This window comes from Rhamphochromis longiceps, linkage group LG12 (genome assembly GCF_057381845.1).
Source record: "Rhamphochromis longiceps isolate RC_006_pf linkage group LG12, R_longiceps_female_GT1.1, whole genome shotgun sequence".
Taxonomy (NCBI): Eukaryota; Metazoa; Chordata; class Actinopteri; order Cichliformes; family Cichlidae; genus Rhamphochromis; species Rhamphochromis longiceps.
The window spans coordinates 4,297,650-4,317,645 of record NC_140568.1 but is presented as its reverse complement, the minus strand read 5'-3'; the positions used below and the strand labels follow the sequence as shown (position 1 = coordinate 4,317,645).

General features: G+C 43.8%; 1 protein-coding gene across 3 annotated transcripts; it reads right to left on the bottom strand.

The window, feature by feature from the left end:
* Positions 1 to 585: 585 nt before the first annotated feature.
* On the bottom strand, positions 586 to 19,996 carry msi1b (musashi RNA binding protein 1b). Of its 3 annotated transcripts, none has more exons than XM_085424415.1 (15): positions 19,756 to 19,994; positions 19,407 to 19,447; positions 18,818 to 18,899; positions 18,583 to 18,667; positions 13,885 to 13,926; positions 12,484 to 12,576; positions 9,368 to 9,416; positions 8,794 to 8,876; positions 8,593 to 8,710; positions 5,901 to 5,981; positions 5,001 to 5,057; positions 4,608 to 4,667; positions 4,050 to 4,204; positions 2,430 to 2,475; positions 586 to 2,324 (listed from the first exon to the last, which is right to left on the bottom strand). In XM_085424415.1, the coding sequence occupies exons 1-14, from the start codon at positions 19,812 to 19,814 to the stop codon at positions 2,434 to 2,436; spliced, it is 1,047 nt and encodes a 348-aa protein (XP_085280541.1). In that variant the 5' UTR covers positions 19,815 to 19,994; the 3' UTR covers positions 586 to 2,324; positions 2,430 to 2,433. The 3 variants fall into 3 exon arrangements, with proteins under 3 accessions (XP_085280541.1, XP_085280540.1, XP_085280542.1); XM_085424414.1 differs by having other exon boundaries at positions 586 to 2,329; positions 19,756 to 19,993; XM_085424416.1 differs by lacking the exon at positions 5,001 to 5,057 and having other exon boundaries at positions 586 to 2,329; positions 19,756 to 19,996.

The following is a 19,996-nucleotide window of genomic DNA, read 5'->3' as shown; positions in this document are numbered from 1 at the left end:
ATCTGCCTCAGATAGTTTAGACTGTGTTGAAGAATAAAGGTAGTCATACCAAATATTCATTTTTAAGCTTGTTGGGATCCTACAAACTCCGTTTATGTACTTTTGTTCCTTTTATGTTTGCACATTTCAATACATCACTGCATCTAATTCTTACATTCCTAATAACATATAAAGAAATGTGTGGCTCAAGACTTTTGCACAATGCTGTTTTTATGGATTTTGTGCAAATTTAAAGCAACGTGGAGTAAAGCTGGTTCTCCTTTAGAGCATATCATAGTAAAGAAACTAGAATTACACATAACATTGGGGTTTGTTTGTTTTTTAAAAATTGAGTAATTTTATAAAAGGCTTATTTTTACTTATTGTTTTGTACTGAAGTTTATTACAAATGATAATTCTGGACAAATGTTAAGACGCACTAATTTTACTCAGCAAAGGCCATCTGCTGTCATGTATTTGTGCCAAATCAAGCCAATAAATGGAGCTAGAAATACAAGATCATTTTCCTTAGAAATAGTAGTTTTAAATGAAAAAAAGCAAGTCTGTGTAGGAAATCAAGAAAAACTCAAACAGGACACAAAAAAGTGGAATGTTTTAAAATAATTTATTAGGAATAAAAGTTAAAAAGTTTTGCTTTCCTCCAAAGGAATAAACACGAGAAAAATGAAAATCAGAAAATGTTACAGTGTTGACAAGATTGTTATAATGCAGTGAAATCAGCATCAGAGTTTGAAATACCATGGTAGCTCGCAGCAGACAGAGCGAGTGTATCAAAATGTTTAAAAACCTGGTATTTTGTAGATGGGGAGTGCTTTTTTATTTTATCGTGTCCGGCCAGTGCAAAATCCTAGTAGCTCTGAAAATAAGTGTTTTGGTCTAAAAACAAAACAAAAGAAATAAGTCACATTGCTACAGTCTGTGACCTCCAGTGGATATGCAGCGATGGATGGCTGTGGGGTGGGTATGACAGGTAAACAAGAGTTAATAAGACCCCACCTTTCTAAAAGGTTCAACCACCCACACTTTTATATCAATGTTAATGTAATAATAATAATAATTTAAAAAAAGGGTCAGATTAAAATTTCACATTTGCAGCAGAGGTACCCCCCCCCCAAAAAAAAAACAACAACAACAAAAACAAAACAAAACAAAACATGGCACATTGGAAACCAATGTGAATAAGACCAAATGACACACGAATATCAACTCATCTTGCAGAGGAAATCAGTCAGAACGCAAACTGTGCACGACTGCTCCATCGTAACAGTCCTTCATTTGCCCTCACAATCATCACGTATTTAAAAATCACAGTTAAAACAACAATATGATAAAGTAAGAAGTCGTGTTTTTCCTCTCCCAACAGGAGTGCTTCCACACCCCTCGTCTCCGAACAGTAGCAAGTGTCGCTCAGTACGCAGCCCCTCACCCGCTCAAGTAAAACTCTGACGCTGCTCCTCAATGTCGTAAGACTCACGTGACGCATCATTTATAAACGCCTGGAGAGAAATACAGTAACAGACAGACAAACTGAAATGTTCTCGACCTTCATGTGAAACTATCAGTCAAGATTGATAAAAGAGATCGTACCATTTCGCCAAAACGCTCCCGCCTCCCTGACGCAAATTTTGCAGAACCCTCTCACCCGCTAACCAGCCGTATTTACAAAATTTTACAAAATTGTACACCTCATGAAGGCCTATTACGTAACAGAGACTAATGACCTTTGTCGTCTGACCATTATTAGTAACGAGTCATTGTTAAAAAACAAAACAAAAAAAAAACTACCAAGATATACACTTTGTGACACATTTGAGAAAAAGTATTAATCCCCAATGTTAAAATTCAGTATGAACTAGTGACAAATATACAGCTTTCCAGTACATTTTACATCTCCTGACCTTCAAACAGCCATCACCTGGAGATTAAACTCCTCCCATCTCAGAGAGATCAGATTAAAGAGGTCAAAGGAACCAATGAATCACAGCCAAAACAGATCATGAAATAACACAGCCATCACAAAAACATATCAGAGGAAAAACACAAAGAAATACAGCATCTGAATGTGTTGCTATTACATGTAGTGATAAACGTTTTTGCTCTTTTTGAGAAGGTTTTTTTTTTTTTCTTTTAAGTCCCCCCCCCAAAAAAAAAAAAAAATTGTGGTGGAGTTTAGTGTGGTGTCTGTAGAGTCAACTGGATGTAGCTGACACCAGGGCAGGTTGGCTACAGGTTAGGCCACCCCAGCCGGAGACGTGGACTGGACAGAGACAGGCCAGATCAGCTCCAAAGCAGCTTCAACTCCTTCCAGCTCTCAGTCTACAGCTCTGCACTGACACACAAACCGGCGGGATTACTCACAGGTTAGGCAGCACGAAGCACTCGTATGTGTTACACTTAAAGGATGACAGCTAGCAGGAGGACTGACTCACACTCTCAGTGATACCCGTTAGTGAAGGCCGTGGCAATCAAAGGGCCCTGTGGGAGCAAGCATGCAAGGTCAGTATGATTTCATATAGCCTAAGAGCTACGCTGACTACTTTTGCCATCTTGGGCTAAAGGTGGTAATAACTGGAGTTGGAAATGTACACACACCAAAATAAGCTGTTAAATGAGGGCCAGATTAATTTTTTTTAAACACCAAATTGTAGAGTTGCTGAATCTGCTTCTAATGTTTATTCTTGTGATGTTCACTCAACAAGTTCATTTAATCACTCAACATTTTAAGAAAAGCACTTATTTGCATTCTTGCAATGGCAAATAAGATCAGATAATACCACTCCTGCATCTGTCCATTCAACAGGAAGCAATTCCCACAGTTAGCTTAGCACAAAGACTAAAACCAGAAACCACCATCGCTAACCAGCATGTCTAAACTATTTTTGATTGCTTCAATGAAAACGGTTTAAAAAACACTTTTGTATAAAAAAAAATAACATTTTTAATGTGAATTGCTGTTTAGAAGTACTGTTTCCAGTCTCAAGCTAAGCTAGCATGGTGATATATACAGCCTTATAGACTGTATACAAAAGATGGAAGCAGCATCCATGATGTCACTCATTAGTACCACTTTTAAGCCTCAAGATGAACCTTTTAGCCATGACAGACTTAGCTTTGGGTAAAAGGTTGTCAATCGCAAATCATTAGTTAATGAGTGGAGCCTGCTTTACACTCGTTTCTGACCCTGATCATAATTCACTAAATTAACTTACAGCAAAAGCAAAATATACACTAAAGTGACACAGGAGTCATGCCCCGCTTGCTTTTACTGGGAATGTGGATTTAAGGCACTTGCACATTGACTTCAGTAGAGCGGGGCCAATATTGGACTTTTAAGACCGATATCAAGATGTTATTTTTGTTGTGGATTTCTTGCTGTGTGGCAACAGCTAACCGCTAACCACTGTGCCACTTATATCAGGATGTAGAGACCATTTTCTCCCTCTTGGATACACAAAACCCAAACAGAATAACCTAGCATTTGTTATGCGCCCTGCCCGACTCTTCTTGGATCAGCTGGTTGTTGTATTTGTGGGGTCCCAAATGCGTATTACATAAAGGAAATTTGCATTTCTCTCTGGTGGCCAGACTATGCAACCACACAACTCATTTATCAGCCATTATAAATGCAGATACAGATAAATTAGCAAATAGCTAATATTGGCCAACAATAAATCAGTCAGATGAACCGGTTTTTAGACACGGATGCTATGCCCATCTTCTATATACAGTTTCTGTATTTAATGGACAGACAAGAGTGTGATATTGACCTTTTACATAATATCTCAGCCTAAATTATTATGATAATTAAAATATTAGAAGACAAACTGTAGGATAATGCAGTGATGTACCAGTGTTAAAGTAAGCGTTGCAGATGCTACCTGCCTTCACCGGGAAATTAGCTTAAATGTGATTTTTTTTTTTTTTTTTTTTTTAATGAGGACCAACAGACTTGATGTAACAGACAGAAGTTACAGCTTTAGTGATACTAAGGGTCAGACACGACTCAAATCAAAAACTGGAACACATAATTAATGGCAACAGTAACTTACCCCCAGACTATGGCTGAATCCAGTGCTTGGTGCAGGGCTTGCAGCGCTGAGGTAACTGCTGACGGCCGATTCCTGACTGGCTGTTCCATAAAGGTCTGCCATTGGACCTGGGCTGCTTGTACCTAAAAATCCAGCAGAACGAGACGGGGTGGAGCCTGAAAGTAAAAAATAATGACGTCACAATAACGGAGACATCAACCTGTCTCAACTATCATTTTAGTGCCAAAGTTAAGCGAGCAGAGGTTGGATTAATGAAGAGGACTTAACACAGATTAAAATGTAAATCTTCTAACCTGCAGGGAGAGAAAGTAATTTCTCTGTCTCACACTGGATGAGAAAAATCTCATTTTTAGACACACTAGCAGCACGGTTCATTGATTAGCATTAACAATCAGGTGATTCACCACTTATGCCCACACTGACACTTGCAGTTTAGACTAAAACTTGATAATAATTTGATTGCTGATATTTTTTCAAATTGATGATAAGTGCAGCTGAGGATGGTGAGAATAGTATTTTGACCAGATGATGGATGTTGTGTTTAATGTCATTTGGTACCTCTGACTACTGCCGCTGCTGCCGCAGCTGCCATTGGTCCATATGCCGTGAGAGGAATGGCTAAAAAAGGCAGAGAAGAAAAGATTAAGTTAAAACATATGATAGAGCAAATGTTAGATGTAAAAGGAAGCTAACAACTTTCAATAAAGAACTGCAGATTCTAGGATCATTTAACTTAAAACAGGGTCCATTGAGGTCACCAGAGGAGCCCTTTAAACCAAACACCTACTTCTTCCCCCATTACTGTCAGCAATCAGCCTACAGCTAGAAACCAAGGAGGACCGACAAACACAAACATGCAAACCAAAGAGTGATCATGTGTTGGTGCTATTGTGGGCGTGTAGCAGACTGACAACGTGCTGCTTGTAAAGTCCAGAGGAGGGACTGACTGACCTGTGAGCTCAGGGGGGTGGGGTGAAGTCAGAAGGGGAGTCCTCTCTAAGTGGAACTCTAAAACAGAAACATCAGAGTGCTGTTGAGACACACACCACCACTGCCAGCAAGGACAACACACACAAAGCCAAGGGGAGGGGCAAATCACAGGTGAGAGGAAGTACACGCACAGGGCAGGTGCGTGTACTTAAAGGACGGAAAGATGTTTTACAGTCTAAGAAGTGGAGTTAAATGACACACAGTCATCCTGCTGAGACAGCAAAACAATAGAGCAAGAGTTACAGTTTGGTCGTCCAGGCTGATCATTTCAAATCATTCAGAAGAAAGCGTCGCATTTTCTTTTACTGGAATCGTTTCCACATCACTAAAGTTCAATGTCATGCTAGCATGCATGCACACACACACTCAAGCAAAGCAGATGCAATTCCACTCCCTGATATTTACAAGCAGCCATTTGCACTCACTGTGTTTTATATGCTTCCATGGAAACATGTTTGTATTTGTGACAGTGTGTCTACTGGCTGTTCAACGTGACACTACTCCAGCTACTGACTTCATTCAGTTGACTCACTGACACAACACTCCACCTCATTATTCAATACATCCTGTGGAACGTGCGATTTCACACAAACTGGGACCTTTGTGTGAAATTCCCTCCAGCAGAAGGCTGCTGGGAGCAAACTGTGCAAATCATTTCGGATTATTTACCTGATGTGTCCATTCTTTGTTTTATTAAACATGACCCTGAGCCACAGTCTTAGAAAGAGTCGTTTTAGTGGGCACCAGGCACTTCCAAAGGATGCACATCGACTAAAGATGGCTGTATCTTTATTCCCAGAAATAGGATTTTAAAAAGAATAGTCCTTAGGGTACAAGGAGCATAAAGTATATTGCGATTACCAGGAAACTGGTAGGTGTATCCAGGAGTGATGCCAGCATAGCTCCGACTGGTGTAGGTGGCAGTCTGAAAGCCTGGATAACCTGTGGGAAGAAAACTGGCGTTAATATGCGAACTGAGGCGTACATGGGATGTATCCCGAGTGAGGACAATTACACATGTGGTGAAATACTGAACACGAAATAGATAAACAGGAATGCATGCGTGTGTGCTGTTTTGCTGCCCCCTAACAGTGAAGCTTTGTACAATCCGTGACATGCAGGTGTGTGATATCCTACACCTGTGATCTGGATTTCCTCGCAAGGACGGGACTGGGCGGATTTCTGTCATTGTCTTCACTTACACTCTCAGCGGTGCTCATTACTCAGGGAATTTCTTTGTAATGCAAGCTGACACCTGAAGAACCTACCTCAGGAGAACATTCAGGGGAATAACAATAATGTTACCCAGCATTAGCGCAACAGGATAACAAAAGTAATGTAAACATTTTTTTAAATCCTCACCTCAGAGAAAGAATTTGCCACCAAATCCTTTCTATGCACTGGATAATTAAAGAACTGAAACTGAAGAAAGTAGTTCTCAGATTGAACAGCAGGTGGTAGCACCAGCGTGGTTGTCAGTACAAGGGTAAAGGGTGTATTGTAGAGGATAATGTTCACAGTAATGGAGGTTTGAGACTAGGGCTGAACGATATATCGCATTTGCGATAATATCGCGACATGATCAAGTGCAATTTTCTAACCGCAAAGGCTGCGATTATACTGCGATTATATTATACAATTCATGGGCTGCATCCTCCTGAGGCCGCATTTGTAGACCGATTACGTCACAGCGACGCGCCGAAGGCTGTCCAAATTACTACCATATCCCAGAATTCATAGCGCGGCCCAGCCAAACTCCAGTTTCCAGCAATGGCGGCCGCTACTAAGTTTTAAAATTACTCATACTAATCTTTCTGGGTCACAAAATAAACTTTTAAAATATTTTCAGGCGAGAAAGTAGTTGTGTAAACATCAAATATCTGCTCGGTTTATCAAGATATCCCATATTTGCAAAAGTGCTTCGACGTTTTCAGAGGCGTCTGCTACCCACCAGCTCGACAGCTAGCCGGGAGCTCGAGGGTTACTGATGCGGCCGAGAACGGCACAACTCCCGGCACATCATTTTCAGATCACCGCGGAGTTTCGCTGCTCGGGTTAAACGTGATATATAAGTCACTTAGACAACCTAAAAATGTTATTGTTGGGCTTTTTTCAGTGTTTTGTTTGTTCGTGAGTAAATCGGTTTGGCTGAGATTAAAGTTATTAGATTAGATAAAATAAAACTTTATTAATCCCCCGGGTGGGTTCCTCCTTGGTTTTCACACAGCTGACTAAACGTCAAACAGAAAACTTATTAAACAGAAGTATGAGACAGTCGAGAATTTACACCAGTGTCTGGTTATATTTTAGATAGCAAGAAGCAGACGGCCGAGTTTATTAAACTCCACCGAGACAGCGGTGACGCTAATCAGAACTAGACCGTCCAATTTCACGCCTTTAAACTTTAAAGGCGTGTTTGTGTGTGTGTTTATACAATTGCTATTATGTTTGCACTTTATGTGTAATGTTACTGACTGCAGAGATCAGTAAGATGTGTGTATTTTTTATTTATTAGTTTTATTTATTTAATATTATTTTTTAATTGAATGACTGTCTAGTAGTTCACAGATGTCGAAAAACTGAGTGTGGTAAAGCCACTGATTTTTTTTTATGTATATTTCTGCAATCTGCACATTGTACTGACTTTCATTTTAATGTTTACACCAGGGTTCCTTGTCAGCACTTTATGCTCAGATGTTTGTAAGCTAAAAATAAACTATTGTGTATGTTCAAATATACTGTTGTGATTGAAGAAGTTAAATAAAAATGTCAGTCATCAATTCATGCATCACCTCATGTCATCATAACAGAGGTCTGTCTTCCAGGAAAGAACAGTTTAAAATTAATGTAATATAGTATTGGCCATACTATATGATGTATTGCTTGTCTTTGTTTAATAATACAGAAGACAAATACCTTAAAAAATAATCGCATATCGCATTGCAATCGCAATATTGGGGCAAAAAATCGCAATTAGATTATTTTCCATAATCGTTCAGCCCTATTTGAGACCTTTTTTTTCAAAGGGCCATTTCACTCATTTTACAACCCAAGGATCGACTGGAAAAACCACTGGAAAATATTGTCTTTAGCTGTGTGAGGATCCACCCCAGCTGGTGAAGTTACAGGGATGCTGGCTTTAGCTCCAGTCCACAAAAACGTGACTACAGGTGCTACAAATCAGAGGAAACAGTTTTTAAAAGAAGGGATTAAAAGGTGCTATTTGGTTGCATAAATATAAGTGTATTTCAGCCACGTTATTGCGCTCCTTTACTGTACCCCCTGTGACTTTCTAAACTGTACACAAGTGTGGTATTCAAGCTTTAATATGTAAAGTTAACACATGTATTAAAGCGCCACAGAGGTCACAGCTTTTATGAGCTGCTTGGGGGAGAGTTATAAGCTGAAGCGAGCAGCCGGCTGCAGTGGTCAGCCTTCTCCCAGCGAGGCGCCGCGTGACCTTTGAGGAAGCTGGGCCTTTAATGCTGGAGCAGTTACCGTTGGGTTCATGTGCGCCGCCACATCCTTCCTGTCCTGATCGATGCCAACTTACCCAGCATACCGATGCCCAGCATGAAGGCGTCCATCCCATACGGCATCACCCGAGAGCGCCCCCTGGCCGAGCCGGTGGGGGACATCACCTCCTTGGGCTGCGCTTTCTTGCACTCCACCTGTTTTCCAGAAGAGAGGAGAATGATCACACCTTAGTTTCTATGTTGTGCTGATGCAAGAGTGGCAAATCGAGCCCTCGTACCATTTTATTGTTGATCTCGTGGAAGTGGATCTCGCACACTTTCTCCACCACGTCTTCATTCTCAAATGTTACAAAGCCGAATCCTGACGAGCAGAAGGCAAGTTTGTAAGTTAAAAAACAGTAGATCGTAATAATTCACACAACACGCTGGAACTAGACAATAGGCCTTTCTGTACAGTAGTACAGCTAAATAGTGTGGAGTAATTAGTGGTGTAATAGCCGCTTAACACATTGCCCCCCTCCTTCTTTCAATGCTCCTTTTTCTGCACTCATCCTTCCTTCCCTCCCTCCCTTCCTGGCCAGAAGGCCCGGGCAAAGCTGGTAGGCTGTCATAATCGATCAATCCCAGGGTGGGGAGGAGGTGCTTAAGGAGGCTTTATCCTGATCCCGATTAACGGACTGGCTAATTAGACTAGCCCCGTTCGTCTCCTTGCAGCTCAGCCCACAGGAAGGAGGACGATGGGGGGTGTGGAGGGGTTGGAGAGGGATCAATAGACAACCAGAAATGGGTGGGGGAACAGTAGAGGAAAAAAACGAGGAAGAGTTGAGGGAAGGCGGGGTCAGTCCATCTCACCTCTGTGTCTGTTGGTGGTCTTGTCGAACATGAGCATGGCATCGTCGACCTGAGGGGAGACAAACAACACAGTTTTTTACTCAGAGCTCTCTCTCTCTCTCTCTCTCACCACGCGGCATATTGCCTGACCTCAGCCCTTCTCAAGTTCTGCAGGGAGGCTCAGCAACAGATGGACAGAAAGCGGGAGGAGGGGAGGGGGGAGGCAGAGGGAGGGCTGCAGACGAGCGACAGGTTACAAAGAGGAGGCCGAGGGGGCAAAAACAGGAAGATATGTTGAAAAACTCCACAACAAGCTCACGTACATAACAGGCGATACAAAAAGTTGGAAGCTGCGTTAGCTCCTTCTTACAGAGAGCTAATAAACCACCCACCCTCTGACCCCCTCCAGAGTTTGATATAACCATGGCAACTGTACAAAAAGTCCTTATAAGAAAAAAAAGGGGGGAAAAGAAAGGAAAGTTCAAGCCCAACATCAAATATGCCTTATGAATGATGGGAGAGTGCCAATGACACAAAGAGCACTGCAAAGAGAGAAACACTGACACACACACACACACGAAAAAGTAGCGAGTCACAAGCAGAAAGGTGAATCCATCGGGCAGGTGGCGACTCGATGAGAGGGGAGAGCTGATAGTGAGAGGAATAGCGACAGGTGGAGATGTGGTGAAAGAGAGCACAGAGAGTCCTGTAAGAGGGAGAAAGGGGAAAAAAGGAAAAAAGAGTGGGTCAAAGTGGAAAGGGAGGAAAAAGAGGAGACAAAGGGAGAGGGAGAGGGAGAACAAAGAGGCCTGGAGGCTTTGTTTGTTGGCACAGTCAGCCATAATTCCTCCTCCTCTTCTCCCTTTGACCTCTCCCTCTGGCCCGGCCTCCCTTTATAGAGCAAAGACACAGGTGTCTGTTCGACACACACACACACACACACACACACACACACACACACACACACACACACACACACACACACACACACACACACACACACACACACACACACACACAGCTTCTTTTGTCAAAGTTGACCTACTCTTTAGCTCAGTCTCTGCTTTTATTTCTCTCGCTTTTAGTCTCTTCTGACATGTTTATACTTCAGAGCTCCACAAAAACATTTGGTAAGTAAATCTGTGCTCTCGGTCTATAATAAGTTTACTGGAGACAGTCCACAGAGTAATTTGTCATAGTGACATTGGAGTGTCAGTCCTTGCCCAGTGTCTGTGTATGTGTGTGTGAGAACCCACAAGGGCAATTTGCCTACAGAAAGGTCAAAGGTGAGTGAGGAGTGTCAGTGTGCCTCTCAAGTCACTGCTTACTTCCAGCCTGACATTTACTCACTGCCTACAAGTCTCCATCTCTGCACAAAAAAAAAAACAAAAAACCAGCCTTTATTCTGGACACCAGTGGGAGAAACGGCCCAAAGTTACTACAAAGTCAAGCAGAGGAAAGGGTCGGCGTGCAGACTGGCGCAAGTGATTGATGATCAGACTAAAGCAAACAGAAACCCGACGTGGGCTCAAACCGCATATGTCGGCCTTTGGGATGCTATGAAGAAGATCAAAACAATATTTAATGGCGGGAACAGAATTAACTGCACAATATTTCAAACACTGAGCATTTTCACAGAGTACTGCCAAACAATATTCCCCCTCATCCTTCCCCCCCACCTCTCATCTTCCCTGTTATCCCCTGCCCATCCCTCTCCGCACTCCTTTGTCCTCACCAGGACGGGACACAAAAGGTCCAGTGAGGCAGTCTAATCAGGAACTTCCATGGATGGCTGAAGCCTGCATTTCACCGTCCATCCCTGGATATATCTCTCGGCAAAAATTCATCTAGACGCTATGATTGAGGAGGGAGCAACAGAGGAACTCGAGGCCAAACCTTTCGGCACTGGAAATGAAGCAACGCGCGGTCAGAAACGCAGCACCTCAGACCGAGTCTTTGCATCTTTGCTTTTAAAACATTTTAAAGGGCTTGAGGTGCAGACTGAAATCTGCTGGACAAAAAAGTCTGAATGATAACTTTGCACAAGATCCCCGAAAAACTGAAAGAACTGAGTGTGTGAATGTAAACCACACGTATTACATGCGGTCAGTTTCATATCAGAAGACACACTGGATTGTAATTAATCCAGAAACCACCAGTATGCAGATAACTTCAGAACAAACTAGCAAAATATTTGCCCAGCTTTATACAGCAGTATAATGGTCCCCCCCCCGCCACCACCACCGATCAGCACTCACACATACCCCATTTTGACCCAGTTCCCTCTCTTACCCCTCTGCAAACCTCCCTCAGTAAGGCCCTCCCTCCCTTGACGATGCCTTTGTCAGCCCACGGTCTATTTTTCGGCCCCCACGCCTTTCAGAATCTTGCAAAACACAAAACATCTTTAAAAAAAAAAGTTTTCAAACCTAATTTTTAAAAACACCGACGTAAGAAACTGAAGGAAGAGCGCCAAGTTTACAAGCTTTTTTACAACAACTCAACTTCTATTTATTGCTCCCAAACTCGTGAGTTGGACCCCCCCCCCCCCACTCTCCACAACCAACACACTTATGCTAACGCCGCCTCATCCCTCCTCCCGCAGAACAAAACCCCCTTACCCGCAGAATTACTTGGGGACAATGGACAAGCCGGGTCACCACGGTAACGGGCCAGGAGGGGGTTGTGGGTAGGAGCAGCTGTTACATCAGATTAATTCAGATTCTGATAATCCCTCCTCCTTCCTCTCCATCACCACACACTCACTACAAAACTTTTCTCCCCCTTCCTCACACAACCTCCTCCTCCACTCCCCCCCCACCCCTCGCTCCGTCTTCCAGTCCCCCTAAACTTCGCCTGCTGCTCCCAGAGCCTCCTAGCCTCGTTATTTTTTTCTGTCCTCGTCGAGCCTTTTTTTCTCGCCCTCCTCCCCAGTAACTCCTTCACTCCCAGTCAAGTCGCTTGATTCAAAGTGAAGTTTTTCTCCGAGAATGTGCTGTGAATCTGAACCTGCCGAGCTTGTGGGATGTGGTACTACGGCTTTTCTGAGCTGCTGATTTGTTTCTGCACCGGCAAACTTATGCAAGTCCGTAAGGACTGGCTGGTTTCATTCCAAACCGCGTGGACCCACCACTCACCTTCCCAAACTGGTCAAAGTACTGCTTGACGTCCTCGATAGTCGTGTTCACCGACAGGCCTCCCACAAAGATTTTCTTGGTTCGAGTGACCAACTGGACAAAAGAAGGAGGAAAGAAAGGGCAGCACTCATGAACCAGTTTCATTAGAAATGCATGCACATGGAGTTCAGTGAGAGCTACATTTGATTATAAAGCTGTGTCACTAAAGCTGATCATATGAAGTCATTAAGTGTAATGGTAGAATTATCATCCACACGTTTTCTTTAGGCCGTTTAAGTACACAATACAAACTGCTGCCAGGTTTTACAAGAGCACAGGCCACATGTGAAAGTGTCTGACTGACTAGCCGTAATGACACTAAGCAAGAATGCAACACTCTGTTTTAAAGGCTGTGAATGACTTTGCTCCTCTAAGTTTGATGTCCTCAAGCTGTGAAGATTTAAAAAAAACAAAACAATAAAAAGCCCTGATTTTAAAAGATTCACATGCTAAGGATTCGGCTTCTCGTGTGTTATTCGCTGACCAGCAATTCACAAAATCTTTTAATAAAAAGCAGGACTTCCTGCGTTCCTCCAATCGTGTGCACAGGAAGCATTGGACACCTGTTATTATTTATTTGGGCTTTTTTGTTTCACTTCCTCGCAGTTTGTCTGATGCCAGTGAGCGAAGTGAGTGAGTGATGCTGTATGACGTATTGCTGGCTTTCCATTAGTGAATATATAAAATTTATTCTTAGCAGTCAGTGAGAGAAAACCAAAAGAATAAACTGTTGTTCAATGTTCAATTTCTGTAACTATAACACTACAAATGACTCACTAAAATACAAACATGGGCAGTGTTGTTGCGGTTTTTAATCTGTCCCAGCAGTCCAAAAGGAAAACCACTTTTTTTTTTTACTAAACTGAGCCATCAAACATTCAGAGATTGGACTCGTCAAATTTTGGGTCCTTTTTTTTTTAAAGACCTAAAACAACTAATTGATTGCCAGAATTGCCGACTCATTTTATATACTTCGACTAACTGATTAATTAGACTAATCATTCGAACAGCGCTGGACACCAACTTAAGTCAGGGTGGGACTTTGGAGTACAACAGTAAATGCAAATTTTTAAAAAGAAAAAGATCAGTAAAACTGAAATTCCAGCTATTTGTCAAAGCACAGCTACAAATTGTACATCAAACAAAAGGAAAACAGTTGTTTTGTTCATTATTATAAGGCTCCGCTTGGCTCTGATTTGACTTACATGAACATCATTGCTTTGAAATGTAACACCGACATTCAGGTGAGGGTCTAAAAGGTTTTGTTAACCTGTGCTCACATCAGCATTATGAGGCACTGTCCCAGATACGTGACAGAAAACACTCGACGCTGGACAAGCGCGAGGAGGCCGCTCGACTCACCTTGGGCTGGGCTCTGCGAGGAAATGCGACCTTTGGATCGATCTAAAACAAAGGATATAGAGAAAAGAGGACCTGGTTAGTGATGCGCTGCTATAACCCGCCGCCTTGCCCTGGTGTATTCTGATATCAGACCCTCATCTTTCATTCTTTAGCAAGTCAGCAGAGAAGGTACAACACATCCAGGTTATCCTGTCATGCCTAGCGCACGTGTTCACTAATACCACACAACACTGATGTCTAAAAAACCTGTTTTTCACATCAAACTTGGGCCTCGCTGTACTAGAAAACGTGACGACACCACAACGAAAAATCTACAGATTTCTCTTTAAATCAGAAATCCGAATGCAGACTTTGGCCACTCAAGCGTCGAGTCTTCCAGGTGTGTGATGCCAGTGTGCGTGTTTACGTGTATCAACACTGATGTAGTGATTGCGTCTTATTTTGGCCACACCTCCAGCACGATCAAGTGTATAATAATCTGTACCAGACTCCAGCGAGCGTCTCTTAATAAAGTACTTACAAATTGTTGATCATTTTCCATCAACCAAGACAAAACGGGAAAAAACTCTGCCTGAAAAGGCCGACTGAATCGAAGCGAGTGCGTGCTCTACATTCTTCTGCTTAAGCCACACATTGTCAGTGAGTGTGCAGCGTGTGCGAGGGTGTGCTACTAGTTTGTGTTTTTTTTATTTTGCATGGATTTGCCTGTGTGGTGCAGGCACATGCATCTCTGGCTTGATCGATCGTGTAAATTTCCGTGCATGTGCGCGCGTGTGTGTGTGTGTGTGTGTGTGTGTGTGTGTGTGTGTGTGTGTGTGTGTGTGTGTGTGTGTGTGTGTGAGCGTGCTCGCGCAGGTGGAATGCCTGGGAATGTCCGGCGAACCCCAGGCCTCTCTCGTCACCACCATGTGACATGTGATCTCCTGGAATCTCACACGGACACCACAATCACAAACACACCTCACCTCGGCGAGGAAGGAGAGCCGGAGACGGAGGTCAAGTGTGTCAGAAAGACAGCGGGAGAAAACGAGGAAGGAGAGGAAGACAAAGAGCTGTCAATCACATCGCGCTGACAGCGGACACACCAAGTCTGTTCGTTCGATTTTGGCCTGCTTGTGACGCAAGCGATGACAACAATAGAAACCATTCGACCTGTGTGATCTTTAGGTGGTCTGGCTGGTCTGCCCTGCAGTCCGTCATCTTTATTTCCAGAAAAATAAAAGTGCTTTTTTTTAACTGAGTAACTCATTTCAGATTAATACAACCCCAAAAAACCAACAACAACAAAAAAACCCAAACTGATGTGGACTAACCCCCCGAATGTCACCAAGGTTAAGATTGGAGAGAGAGCCAAACCACACCATGAAGATGCAATCATAGACAGGCTGCAAAATTGGAATTTGAGACCTCTATATTAGTCTATACGGTCTAATAGAGCTAGAGAACAACTAGACTACGCCACACTGTACTGCTGTTACACTAACAGATGGTGAGACAGTACAGCGCTAAGATTAGTCCGTAACCATGAGAGGGTAGAGTTGAACTACAGTAGAGAGCTAGAGCCTCTATGGTAAACCGTGTGCATTTACCAGAGTTTTCTAATGAGAGTCGACATCACCAACGCAAGTTTCTGTCTCTTATTTATTTATTTCACTTTCTTTCTAGAGAGCAGAGTGAGAAGACTATAGGCTAACACTGGAGGATCAGATGCAGAGTCTACTGTTTAGTTTCTATGGTGGCTAGACTACTCTGATAGTCACCTCCGGTCACCAACCCTCCCGATGTCCAAAACTCCTGTGTACATTCAAACAAACAAGACACACACACACACACACACACAAACACACAAAATCAAACACATGGCAGCACACGGCACATCCGTGGTGAGGAAATTGTGAACATTAAGCACATGAAGTGGCCGTGTTTATCGGACTCATCCCGTTGCCTCAGGTGTTCAGAGTGTGACACAGGAGACCAGCTTTGCTTTCACCTGCTGAACGTTTCTTTCTACTTACTTAAAAACTGACCTTACATGCAAGAAGTGAACTTTACTGGGAAATTCCCAATGCACATACATACTGACTGGACTTTTATGAGGCTGGGGCATCTTGTTCTCAATGATTAACGACTCTAAACAAAATTTGTTTTGTTGGGTTTTTTTGGGTGGGGGACGGCTTTAATTTAAAAAACATTCACTCGTGAGATTTTTATATTTAAAAAACAAACAAACAAACATAAACATATGGGACAGAAATATCATGAATACATGTGAGGCCTCAGAGGTGTAGTTTAGAGAGGAGTCTAACCTCACCGGACTCAAGGTAACAGGGAAGAAGCTGAACGTAATTCCAAGAGAGGTTTATGAAATCAGGGTAATCCCCTTTGACCGGCTACATCCCAGCTATGCAACAGTTGGCCGAGTGTGCTGCCTGTCACAGCCTGAGCTGGGAACGCACTTAAAGCAACGCACCGATTGGGCCGCACTCAACATCTCAGAGGAACAACTCAAGCTTGTTGACTCCAATCCTATTAGTTAGGAGAGTCACAGTAATCACAGACGGGGTTATCCTGCCCCCACCACCACCTCAGTCTTTCCACTCATCTCAGTATGGAAATGGTTAAGCAGGAGGGGGGAGTAGGATAACCCCTAATGCAACTCGAACTAAAAGGCTGTGTGACTTTGTTGTAAAACTCTCCACAGTTGCACCTTGGAGCTGCAGCTGAATGGACACTTTGTCCCACAAAAGGTGTCTTTTGCTTCGGCCGTCACTAACTTTACAGACAGTGGGAAGCCGGGAGGACACCCAGAGGGGCAGCTAGCAGAGCAGCAGTTGCATAAATCACAGTAAGGCCTGCTGCAGCACACTGGTCAAAACCGGACAGCATCTGTCCTTCAAACACAATAAGTACCAATAAATTCCTCTGCAGCGCAGTATTCGCTCCTCAGCCTCGCGGCCGAGCAAAGCTGCGTTAATTCCAGTGCTGGAGCGGTTCAGTCGGTCACAGCATGGCACATTCTTTCTGTTGCCACTGGAGAACTTTTCTCTCTCCCTCTCTAACAGGATAACCTGTCTGCATGAGAGAGGGGAGAGGGGGCAGGGTGAGCAGCGGTCTAAAAGGGCTACTCTACTCACCATCCAACCCCTGTGGCTGATCACTGAGCCCTTTCCACACCACACACACACACAGGCTGCCACGGCACCCCTACCAAAACACCACCGACACCCAAGTGCCAGCCACAAGGGGACCTTCCACGGCCCGTGAGGCTGCGCTGATGCACGAGCTGCGGTGGAGTGGGGGGGGTGTCAAATTAAAGACAAGGAATCATTATCGGTGGAGCCAGCGATGAATTTAATAAGTTGCTTATCTGAAGGATAAACCGTCGGTGTCATGACCTCTTCTCTCTGCGCCTGCAACTGTTTGCGCAGTCTGATTTCTGGTATCCAAGAAATGATTGTAAATGATGTGCATTGTTATCTTCTTTCTTTTGTGACAGAGCCATTCTTCAACTGTGAAGAAAGGGGGGGGGGGGTCACTATGGAAACAAACCCCATGGTGAGTTAGTGGCGTCCAACCATGATGGTGCTACTTGTCATAGCTGTCGTGCCTGCAAGTGACACTATAGCAGTCGGGCACTTGGGAAACCAACAAACTATGAAGAGCTGAATTCAGCTTAACTTCTGTATCAAACACCCCCAACACACTCCTCCAAAAATGTCACTTTTGAAGTCATAATAACAGAAATGTCTTATTTCTGTAACTTTCTACAGTGAACAACCATTTTTTTCCCCTTCTTCATCTTCTCCTCGTCCATTTCCTTCTACAACACCTCCACTTATCTCCCAGAGAAGGTGAATCGTGCAGAGCACAAAAGAGGGGAAAGAAGAAATAGGCTTCCCTCATTTCAAAACAGTCACTAACCCGCAGCCATTACCACTCCCACTGAGGAGAGAGGCGGGGGCAGCGGTCCCTATGGCGACCAACGGGCCACATTGTTCCCAGGCCAGCCCACATTCATTACTGACAAAGACACACACACACACACACACTCACTCTGCAACACAGGCGATTAATACATTTGAAGTTAGAATTCACACAGGTGAAAAAGGCCTGAATGTGCGACTTTCTCGAGGCTACATTCACAGTTTTTCCGTGATCAACAGGAAGCTCACGGGAGTCTGATTGCTGCCGCATTCACACCTTGATGGTTTCAGGTTGCATTTTCTCGTTTCATTGAGAAAGTTTTTTTTCGGGGTCAATTCGACCCCTTGGGGGCAGGAGGAGAAGAAGGGGAAAAAAACCAACAGCAGAAAGGAAAGTCTTGCTTTCCTCTTCCTAGAGGCCAAATCAAAGATTGGCAGTGAATTCAACCCTGTCCAGCCCACCCCCCCCTTGTTTCTATGGAAATTGACACTGGGTAACATTTTGCCTGTTTGTCTAAAGAGAGCGAGAGAGAGGAGAGAAAGAGCACTTTTTCCCCCCTCCCATGTGTCTCCGCTAACATCTTTGAGATGAACAGGTTCATGTGTAAGGTGTGGCGGCGGGCAGACTCGAGCGACACCAACATGGTGGAACGATCGTAAACACACCAAAAATGGAGCAATGTTACACCTCTGTAGCGGATTATTGGAAAATCCACTAATCAAACAGTGAGCAATGGGATTATCCGGTGGTGGGAAGTAAATACAGAGAACTCACTGTTTTGGAGTCCAACTCGTGCCTGGTTTGAGCCAAAACTTTATCCACGCCAGCCTGATCGACAAAGGTGACGAATCCGAACCCTCTGTGGGCATCAGGGTGGGGGGAGGTGGGGAGTGAGGGAGAGAGAGAGAGGGAAGGCATTACTGACACATGTTGATATGACACATTACGAGGAGCGAGAAAATCGCAGAAATTCAGACAAACTTCCAAGCTCCGGGAACAGCTCCCTCACCTCGAGCGCTTAGTAACTGGATCTCGCATCACCATACACTCCTTCACCTCGCCATACTTGCAGAAGTACTCCTTCAGACCCTCTGGGAATCAAACAAGGCAGGATAGAAGACACAGGAAACAAGTGGTCAACAAGCAATAAGTACTTTAATATCAAAAAGTTAACCAAAGGGGATGGGATTGGGGGGAGGGGGGCGATTTGCCTGCTGAGATTTGTTTCGTCAAACTTCCTGCATTTTTAGATTAAAAGTGACAAAACATAAAACGTGTTCACGTGTCAAAAGAAAATTCAAATCACAAATCATTTCCAATCTCAAGAATTTAACACCTCCCCACCACCCCTTTAATGAGCTTATAAGAATCCACTATGGTATATGTGAATGGGGGCATTCATCCTGAGCGTGTTTGCCACTTCAAAACTAAAAAAAAGAGACAACAAATAAAAACAAGCTGAGTTCATCCCAACAGACACCGTAACAAACACAGCTTTTCCAATAAGTTTGGTTTGGCTCCCTGTGATCCACGCCAGGATTTCTAACGACATGGTGGCATTTCAGGAGAGCTAGTGTTGGAAAAAAAAAAAGATTTACCTTGTGTTGTTTGCCAGCTGAGTCCACCTATGAACATTTTGCTGCGGAAAAACAGAGAAAATATTTCTATTTAGGCGACACAGTCATCGTTTCTTTTTTAAAAACCTCCGGTGAAATTAATGCGGCACCTCAGAAATGACAAAGTTGAGACCTGGAAAGTTTAACCGTGGAGCTTTTTTTTTTTTTTTTTTAAGGTGGATGATCAGGGAGAATCACCTCTGATTTTACGCGAGAGCTGTGCGTGTGCGTGGAAGTCCTCTCGCAGGATAGCAGGTTTGTTTCAGAGGTGTGTGTATGTGTGATCAGAGGTGCGAAAGAAAGTTTAAAAAACAAAGTTTTCTTCCATTACCAGGGGTCATGCGGGGAGTCCGCGGTGGACAGGCTGCTCTGGCTCCCTTCCGTCTCCATTCCGTGTCCTCGCGCCGTGTGTGAGTGGGTGCTCTGTGTGTGTGTCCGGGCCGAGCCGTGCGGGAAAACAGGCGGAGAGTGAGTGAGAGGAGCTGGGCGGGTTTGGCCCGGGGTGACAGAGAGGGGAGCGGGCCAGATGCAGGCTGGGACAGACTCCTCCTCCCCCCTCCAGTCAGTCCTCG

Bases quoted from the DNA above. Each gene is read 5' to 3' on its own strand.
- msi1b (XM_085424415.1), bottom strand. From the start codon at position 19,814: ATGGAGACGGAAGGGAGCCAGAGCAGCCTGTCCACCGCGGACTCCCCG. The intron at 8,877-9,367 runs GTGAGATGGACT...TCTGCTCGTCAG, and splicing joins GACCACCAACAGACACAGAG to GATTCGGCTTTGTAACATTT. The intron at 5,982-8,592 runs GTAAGTTGGCAT...TTCTTCCCACAG, and splicing joins GCTGGGCATCGGTATGCTGG to GTTATCCAGGCTTTCAGACT.